The sequence below is a fragment of the Salvelinus sp. IW2-2015 genome, unplaced genomic scaffold, assembly GCF_002910315.2.
Source record: "Salvelinus sp. IW2-2015 unplaced genomic scaffold, ASM291031v2 Un_scaffold2131, whole genome shotgun sequence".
NCBI lineage: Eukaryota > Metazoa > Chordata > Actinopteri > Salmoniformes > Salmonidae > Salvelinus > Salvelinus sp. IW2-2015.
In genome coordinates this window covers 68,655-77,598 of record NW_019943465.1, presented here as the reverse complement: position 1 = coordinate 77,598, position 8,944 = coordinate 68,655, and the positions used below count along the sequence as shown (strand labels likewise).

Genomic DNA, 8,944 nt, shown 5'->3' with positions numbered 1-8,944 from the left:
CCTAATGAGAGACCACAGAGTATCAGAACCAACCAGTGACTCTCTGGTCCTCTCAGTAAATCCAGACTGTTCTGCAGCTCACAGTGAAATCATTGTAAGTGTGGATGAGGATGAGAGTGGAAGACCTGTTTTAAAGACCCTCAAATCAAGGAGACACAGGCAGAGAAGACAAAGCTCTCAAGTCTGCACTGGGCCAAACAACCAGGGAGCTGAAAGAACCATCGAAGTCTCACACGAATAAGAAACCGTTCAAATGTCCTGTGTGCAGTAAACACTATAAGACACTGGGATGTGATGTAGCCTACTGTAAGTAGCTAAGCCTCTGGATGTGATGTAGCCTACTGTAAGTAGCTAAGCCTCTTGGATGTGATGTAGCCTAATGTAAGTAGCTAAGCCCTCTGGGATGTGATGTAGCCTACTGTAAGTAGCTAAGCCCTGTGGATGTGATGTAGCCTACTGTAAGTAGCTAAGCCTCTGGATGTGATAGCCTACTGTAAGTAGCTAAGCCTCTGGGATGTGATGTAGCCTACTGTAAGTAGCTAAGCCCTCTGGAGTGTGATGTAGCCTACTGTAAGTAGCTAAGCCCTCTGGGATGTGATGTAGCCTATGTAAGTAGCTAAGCCCTCTGGATGTGATGTAGCCTAATGTATAGTAGCTAGAGCCTCTGGGATGTGATGTAGCCTACTGTAAGTAGCTAAGCCTCTGGGATGTGATGTAGCCTACTGTAAGTAGTAACCTCCTGGATGTGATTAGCCTACTGTAAGTAGCTAAGCCCTCTGGGATGTGATGTAGCCTACTGTAAGTAGCTAAGCCCTCTGGGATGTGATGTAGCCTACTGTAATAGCTAAGCCTCTGGGATGTGATGTAGCCTACTGTAGTAAGCTAAGCCTCTGGGATGTGATGTAGCCTAATGTAAGTAGCTAAGGCCTCTCATCCCTTGTCATTTCTCATTGTGGCAAAGCAAAGAGCAGCTAACCTCCTCGTAGATTCACCACTATCTGCTGTATAATATCCCTTTAGCCTCAGCAGAGCATAATGAGTGTCTTTGGATCATTTGAAATGTCTTTGTTTTTGTCTAACTGGCTAATTATTCCGTCTCCTTCTTCCAGACCCCAGCAGCTAACTGTCCCTGAAGAGGAGGTTCCCCCTGAGCAGCAGCACTGTGAGCAGGTGAGGGCCCCAGTCTGGGCAGCAGGACCATAGAGCCCTCACAGATTAAAGAGGAACGGGAGGAAGTCAGTATAAAAGACACCTGTTACTCAGTGTAAAAGACACCTGTCCACAACTTCAAACAGTCACACTCCAAACTCCACTATGGCCAAGACCAAAGAGCTGTCAAAGACACCAGAAACAAAATTGGTAGACCTGCACCAGGCTGGGAAGACTGAATCATCAATAGGTAAGCAGCTTGGTTTTGAAGAAATCAACTGTGGGAGCAATTATTAGGAAATGGAAGACATACAAAGACCACTGATATAATCTCCCTCGATCTGGGGTCCACGCAAGACTTCACCCCGGGGGTAAAAATACACAAGAACGGAGAAACCCAACACCGGGACCTAGTGAATGACCTGCAGAGAGCTGGGACAAAGTAGCAAAGCCTACCATCAGTAACACACTACGCCGCCAGGGACTCAAAACTTGCAGTGCCAGACGTGTCGCCCTGCTTAACGCAGTACATGTCCAGGCCCGTCTGAAGTTTGCTAGAGAGCATTTGGATGATCCAGAAGAAGATTGGGAGAATGTCATATGGTCAGATGAAACCAAATATAACTTTTTGGTAAAAACTCAACTCGTCGTGTTTGGAGGACAAAGAATGCTGAGTTGCATCCAAAGAACACATACCTACTGTGAAGCATGGGGTGGAAACATCATGCTTTGGGGCTGTTTTTCTGCAAAGGGACCAGGACGACTGATCCGTGTAAAGGAAAGAATGAATGGGCCATGTATACGTGAGATTTTAGTGAAAACCTCCTTCCATCAACAAGGCATTGAAGATGAAACGTGGCTGGGTCTTCAGCATGACAATGATCCCAAACCACAGCCGGGCAACGAAGGATGGTTTCGTAAGAAGCATTTCAAGGTCCTGGAGTGGCCTAGCCAGTCTCCAGATCTCAACCCCAATAGAAAATCTTTGGAGAGTTGAAAGTCCGTGTTGCCCAGCAAACGCCCCAAAACATCACTGCTCTAGAGGAGATCTGCATGGAGGAATGGGCCAAAATACCAGTAACAGTGTGTGAAAAACTTGTGAAGACTTACAGAAAACGTTTGACCTCTATCATTGCCAACAAAGGGTATATAACAAAGTATTGAGAAGTATTGGTCAATAACAAAAGTTTATTTTCCACCATAATTTGCAAATAATAAATAAAAAATCCTACAATGTGATTTTCTGGTTTTTTTTCCTCATATTGTCTCATAGTTGAAGTGTACCTATGATGAAAATTACAGGCCTCTCATCTTTTAAGTGGGAGAACTTGCACAATTGGTGGCTGATTAAATACTTTTTTGCCCACTGTACACACAATACCCCATAATGACATCACAATACCTCATAATGACAAAGTGAAAACAAAAAAGAAATACCTTATGTAAATAAGTATTCAGCCCCTTTGCTATTTGACTCAGCCCCTTTGCTAAATTGAGCTCAGGTGCATCCTGTTTCCATTGATATCCTGAGATGTTTCTACAATTTGATTGGAGTCCACCTGTGGTAAATTCAATTGATTGGATATGATTTGGAAAGGCACACACCTGTTTATATAAGGTCCCACAGTTGTCAGAGCAAAAATCAAGCCATGAGGTCAAGAAATTGCTCGTAGAGATCCGAGAAAGGATTGTGTCGAGGCACAGATCTGGGGAAGGGCACTTAAACATTTCTGCAGTATTAAAGGTCCCAAAGAACAATATAAAAAATATTTCTCACAAAAGTAGCACACTGGACCTTTACTAGTCCTGTATTAACGGACCGATCTAGCCATCTGTAGCGAGGGCAAATTATTGCATCTTGTAATATATATAGCTACCTGTTTTTTGTTATGAATAAGAGTTTCATCATATATCTCCATTTACGCAAGGTTACTACTAATAGGCTACTTTGCCTTCTTGCAAAGCGATAGACCCACTTCAACCACTGGAAACTGCACACGCGTGGTCTAATGTTCGCGGAGGATGAGCACGTCAAGTTTATTTTTTATAAATGCCTTTTGTGGAAAACTGGCGCACTGATGTTTTGGAAATATTTGTGGGTATGCAACGATTCTGAGTGAGTCCACTGCGTCTCAATGACTGACTCCAAGCTAAAAATAATAATAATACAAACAAATAAATACGGCCACTCAGGGACTAAAATGTCGTAATGCTAAAAGTGGTCTCTCCTGTCTTGTAATTCTATATCTATGTTGTTGCTAGAATGTTTTACTTGTATCCATAACAACAGAAGTTCAACAATGATTTAAACTTCCGTATATGTGCTTCTTGGCGAGTTTGGGTAAGTACAACACATTACCGAGAACAAGAGGGTCTTATTATTAACTGTATGAAGCTATGCCATTACATTTTGCACATGATAACATTTGGTTTAATAAACCATTTCTTTATAACAGTGTATCTAATAATAAATGAAGGATTTTATTTTGCTACAATGGTGGGGACTGTGTGTAGGCTACAAAATATAAATAATTACATTCTTTAGCGTTGCGATTTATTGCATGAAAATGTTGGGCTGTTACTGTACTGACAACCAGGTAGCCTGGGCCCTGGTCAAAAGTAGTGCACTATAAAGGGAATAGGTTATCATTTGGCCCTGGTCAAAAGTAGTGCACTATATAGGGAATAGGTTGCCATTGGGCTCAGYTCAAAAGTAGTGGACTATATAGGGAATAGGGTACGATTTGGGACTCAGACTTGATAGATAAAATGATATGTTGTTTTCCAGGGGACTGGCCAGCAGTATGTCTGAGAACCGGCACACAGCTGTGGTGACAGTAGGCTTCGGCCAGGGTAGTAAGGTGGATAGTGTGCCCATGGGAAGCCGGATGACGCACATCCCAGAGGCCCCGGCTGGGCAGCGGGGTCCAGGCAAGCCCCAGTCTTCAGGCCCGAGGCGTGGGCGTCTGATGCACCAGAGCACCCTGTCACTAGGGGACCCACAGGGATCTGGGACCAGCTACACGACCACCCACACTCAGGTCAGGACTGTACCACTAGATGGTATTATAGAACTGTACCACAACCACACACACTCAGGAATGTACCACTAGATGGTATTATAGAACTGTACCTGTACCACTACCACACACACACGTTTGGTATGACGTGTCCTGAGATCCTCTTCCTGGTTCTCTCCAGAGTTACTGTGGGCGGGAGGCCGACGGCCAACCGCTGGTCTTCTTTCCCCGAGATCCCGCCTACCCCTCCCAGCACACCAGTCAGCTGGACCTGAGTCACACATCCACCAGCCAATCACAGACACACAGCAGAGACATCCATAACCACAAAGACATCATCCCGGTACGACCAACTGTCATTCTGAATGGATGAATGAAGGAGCGTCAGTTGAGCTTTATTTCATTCTGTGTTGTCTCAGTGCAACATATKAGTTCATGTAGTCACTATAATTGTCAGAGGCAGCTGTCTTCTACAGTACATGGTCATAGAGGCAGCTGTCTTCAGTTCTCAATGTCACCAGTAGAGGGTGGTGTAGCCTCAGAGGAAGGAAACCACTCATATCCCCTGTATCTTTCTATTTCGCCCCGTTCTCCCTTGCTGTCCCCCCAAACCCCTATTCTTATTTTCTCTCTCTCTCTGGCCCCTCCTCGTCTATCCTTCTACTCCCCCCCTCTCTCTGGCCCCTCTATCCTTCTACTCCCCCCTCTCTCTGGCCCTCTATCCTTCTACTCCCCCTCTCTCTGGCCCTCTATCCTTCTACTCCCCCCTCTCTCTGGCCCTCCTCCCTCTATCCTTCTACATCCCCCTCTCTCTGGCCCCTCTATCCTTCTACTCCCCCCTCTCTCTGGCCCCTCTATCCTTCTACTCCCCCTCTCTCTGGCCCCTCTATCCTTCTACCCCCCTCCTCTCTGGCCCTCCTCCTCTATCCTTCTACTCCCCCCCTCTCTCTGGCCCCTCTATCTTTCTACTCCCCCCCTCTCTGGCCCCTCCTCCTCTATCCTTCTACACCCCCCTCTCTCTGGCCCCTCCTCATCTATCCTTCTACTCCCCCCTCTCTCTGGCCCCTCTCCTCTCCAGTTCAATGTTCTTCATAGGCTGGGTCAGAGTAATTGGTCTCGTAATCGCGATGGCGTGGCCATGAGAGAGGTGACCATACGAAGGAGCCCACCCCCTACTGGACGACCTATCGCAGTGAGCACAGGAGTCCTAGCCCCTCTCCCTCACCACACGCCACTGGTAGACCCACACTGTGGCATCAACATGATATACTGACAGGTAATATACACACACTTTTCTTCCCCTTTCTTACATTTTCTCATGTAAACCCACAGTATCCTGTACGAACCACAGCTCTTTGTGTGTGTGTGTTTCAGGTGAGGCCAGGAGTCCAGCAGGCCCAGGTAACGCCAGGAGACAGTCTGGAGAGAGAGTTCTGTGGGCAACGCGACGCTGGGAGACGGACTGCTGTTCCCTCCGACTCTACTAAACACACACAATTCAACTGTACGTACACACACACACACAAACCAACTCTGACCCAACTGAGTGCAGTTTAGTCCAACAACAGTGAAATACTACCAAAAACCAGTCCACTAAGACTCCATCTAGTCAGAACACTACTTCAGACAGACTAATACACCTGCTCCCTGAAGAACACTGTACCGGCAGATCTGGGCTGAGTGTTAACACTGTACTGGAGGGGGCTTTTCACTTAATAAAATAAAGAATTACTGGGAACAGTGTGTGTGAGAGAGAATGTGTGCATATGAGACTGAAAGGGTGTGTGTGTGTGTTTGTGAGTGAAAAGTATGTCCAGTGTCAGGAGCAGAACATCTATCTAACCACGTCTCCCTCTGACAGGACATTTAACATGGAGGGTTGGTCCTGGGGGGGGGGGGGAACCCAGTCAGTGCTATGTACAGTATCAACACCCCTCCCTCTCCTCCCTACGTCAACAACATTCAACACCCTCCCTCTCCTCCCCTAACGTCAACAACATTCAACACCCCTCCCTCTCCTCCCCTAACGTCAACCCCCCTCTAACGTCAACCCCCCCTAACGTCAACCCCTCCTAACGTCACACCCCTCCCTCTCTAACGTCAACCCCTCCCTAACGTCAACCCCCCTCTAACGTCAACCCCCCTCTAACGTCAACACCCCCCTAACGTCAACACCCCCCTAACGTCAACCCTCCCTAACGTCAACCCCCTCCCTCTCTAACGTCATCAACCCCCCGAGGGGTAAACTACAAAGCAGGATCAATAAGCGAGCCTCCATCCATGTTCATTTAAATCAGACTTTATTCATTGTTTGTAGAGAATCAAAACAGCAGATGAAATGGAGGAGAGGAACAGCGAGATAGTAGGTAAAGAATATAACACAGACAAGACAGAGAGATAAAGATAGGAAGAGGATTGGTGTATTTACAATCACAGGCCCCCAACCAGAGAGACAGGGATAGAGGGACAGATAAAGGACTCCAGCAGGTCCAGCTAACAGCGTTATTAGTAGATTTCATCAAGCGTTGGATTGTTCATCCACTAATAGGGAACGTGAGCTGGGTTTAGACTGTCGTGAGACAGGGATAGAGGGACAGATAAAGGACTCTAGCAGGTCCAGCTAGCACGTTACAGCAGTGGGACTAGTAGGATAAAGATCACCTGGACTAGACAGTAAGGTCAGGGTAGGGAGCAGGTTACGCTGATCCTAGGTCTGTGCCTCTGAACCAGTGTCAGCTCACACCAGGGTGACGTCTTAAATAACCACCCTTTCCCTAGATAGTGCACTACTGTTGACCAGGGCCTATAGGGGTAGTGCACTACATAGGGAATAGGGTGCCATTTCGAGACAGACCCAGAATTATATATTCCAATGTCACCAGACTAGGCTTGAGTCACAAATGGCACCCTATTCCCTAGATCACAGGTGTCAAACTCATTCCACGGGGGCCGAGTGTCTGCGGGTTTTCGCTCCTCCCTTGTACTTGATTGATGATTACATCACTAATTAGTTAGGAACTCCCCACACCTGGTTGTCTAGGGCTTTATTGAAAGGAAAAACAAAAACCTGCAGACACTAGGCCTCCGTGGAATGAGTTGACACCCCTGCCCTAGATAGTGCACGACTCTTGACCAGGGCCTATAGGTGTATTGCACTACATAGGGAATAGGGTGCCATGTGGGACGTCACCTAGGTCTGCTTCTCTACTCTAAACTCCAGTTTCTGCTACGGTTTCAGTGCAATCTTAAAAGACAGAAGCAGGAATCTGAAAGGTAAAGGAACGTGGCAGCAACAACAAACAGCGGTGTCCCAGCCTCCTGAAACAATACTGACACGACCTACCATCAGTATGTCCATTACACTAACCAGCCTCACCTCATAATACCATCACAATACAATATATAATATGTGTGGGGTGTTGGATAATAATAATAATAATGCTAGAGGTTTCTGTTCAGTAGTCTTTCCTCGGACTTCAAAAGCAATAATAAGTGACTGGCATCTTAAAACCTTCATATAGGATCTAGAGACAGACACAGCGGGGGCCACCTCCATGTGGGGGGGGGGGGTCATATAGGATCTAGAGACAGACACAGCAGGGTGCCACCTCCATGTGTGGGGGGGGGGGTTCATATAGGATCTAGAGCGACGTGGCGACTGACTGCATGCGTGGGAGGATAGGTGGAAAGACACTTCCTGTTGAAAAACAAATCCCGCCAGGTGATTGGTTTGGTTAGGTGACAGGTCAAGGGGGGAGAGGGCGTGTGTAGAGTTGGTCTGAGCAGACTGAGGAAGTACTTAGTTGAAGCTTCTTTTTCTGTTTGATCTACGGGTTTCTCCTTCCTCTCATTTTCTTCTTCTCTCTCGTTCGTCTCATCTCACAGATCCCTTCTTCTCCTCCTCCTCGTTCTTCCTACTCGTTTCTCTTTTCCTTCTGTTTCAGCAGTTTGTTGATCTCTCTCTTAGCCATGCCAGCGTACTTGCTTATGACGCCATGCTGGTTCAGACCAGGAAGCAGGAGCAGGAAACTCACTGGGAACAAAGGAAACAGAGTCACTACAGTTCAAGTCGGAAGTTTACATACACCTTAGCCAAATACATTTAAACTCAGTTTCACAATTCCTGACATTTAATCCTAGTAAAAATTCCTTGTTTTAGGATCACCACTTTATTTTAAGAATGTGAAATGTCAGAATAATGGTTGAGAGAATTACTTATTTCAACTTTTATTTCTTTCATCACATTCCCAGTGGGTCAGAACCTTAAATACATTCATTTGGTAGCATTGCCTTTAAATTGTTTAACTTGGGTCAAACATTTCAGGTAGCCTTCCACAAGCTTCCACAATAACTTGGGTGAATTTTGGCCCATTCCTCCTGACAGAGCTGGTGTAACTGAGTCAGGTTTGTAGGCCTCCTTGCTCGCACACACGTATTCAGTTCTGCCACAAATTTTCTATAAGATTGGAGGTCAGGGCTTTGTGATGGCAACTCCAATACCTTGACTTTGTTGTCCTTAAGCCATTTTGCCACAACTTTGGAAGTATGCTTGGGGTCATTGTCCATTTGGAAGACCCATTTGCAAACAAGCTTTAACTTCCTGACTGATGTCTTGAGATGTTACTTCAATATATCTACATCATTTTCCTGCCTCATGATGCCATCCATTTTGTGAAGTGCACCAGTCCTCCTGCAGCAAAGCACCCCCACAACATGATAGTGCCGCCTCCGTGCTTCACGGTTTGGATGGTGTTCTTCGGCTTGCAAGCCTCCCC

The 8,944-nt window shown here is 46.4% G+C and overlaps 2 protein-coding genes across 3 annotated transcripts in view; one reads left to right on the top strand and one right to left on the bottom strand.

Moving 5' to 3' along the window:
• Positions 1 to 3,711: 3,711 nt before the first annotated feature.
• The window catches only part of LOC112073041 (uncharacterized), a 16,806-nt gene continuing 11,573 nt past the window's right edge, over positions 3,712 to 8,944 (top strand). For both annotated transcript variants that reach the window (XM_070440026.1, XM_024140412.2), the window contains exons 1-4: positions 3,712 to 4,190; positions 4,351 to 4,512; positions 5,248 to 5,445; positions 5,544 to 5,673. In XM_070440026.1, coding sequence (XP_070296127.1) covers positions 3,924 to 4,190; positions 4,351 to 4,512; positions 5,248 to 5,442 — 624 coding nt within the window. In that variant the 5' untranslated portion in view covers positions 3,712 to 3,923 and the 3' untranslated portion in view covers positions 5,443 to 5,445; positions 5,544 to 5,673. The remainder of the gene's footprint in view (positions 4,191 to 4,350; positions 4,513 to 5,247; positions 5,446 to 5,543; positions 5,674 to 8,944) is intronic.
• Positions 6,455 to 8,944, bottom strand: part of arl6ip1 (ARL6 interacting reticulophagy regulator 1) — a 33,638-nt gene continuing 31,148 nt past the window's right edge. Inside the window, exons 6-7 of the mRNA XM_070440024.1 lie at positions 7,273 to 8,202; positions 6,455 to 7,077 (exon numbers count right to left, since the gene is read on the bottom strand). Coding sequence (XP_070296125.1) covers positions 8,084 to 8,202 — 119 coding nt within the window. The 3' untranslated portion in view covers positions 6,455 to 7,077; positions 7,273 to 8,083. The remainder of the gene's footprint in view (positions 7,078 to 7,272; positions 8,203 to 8,944) is intronic.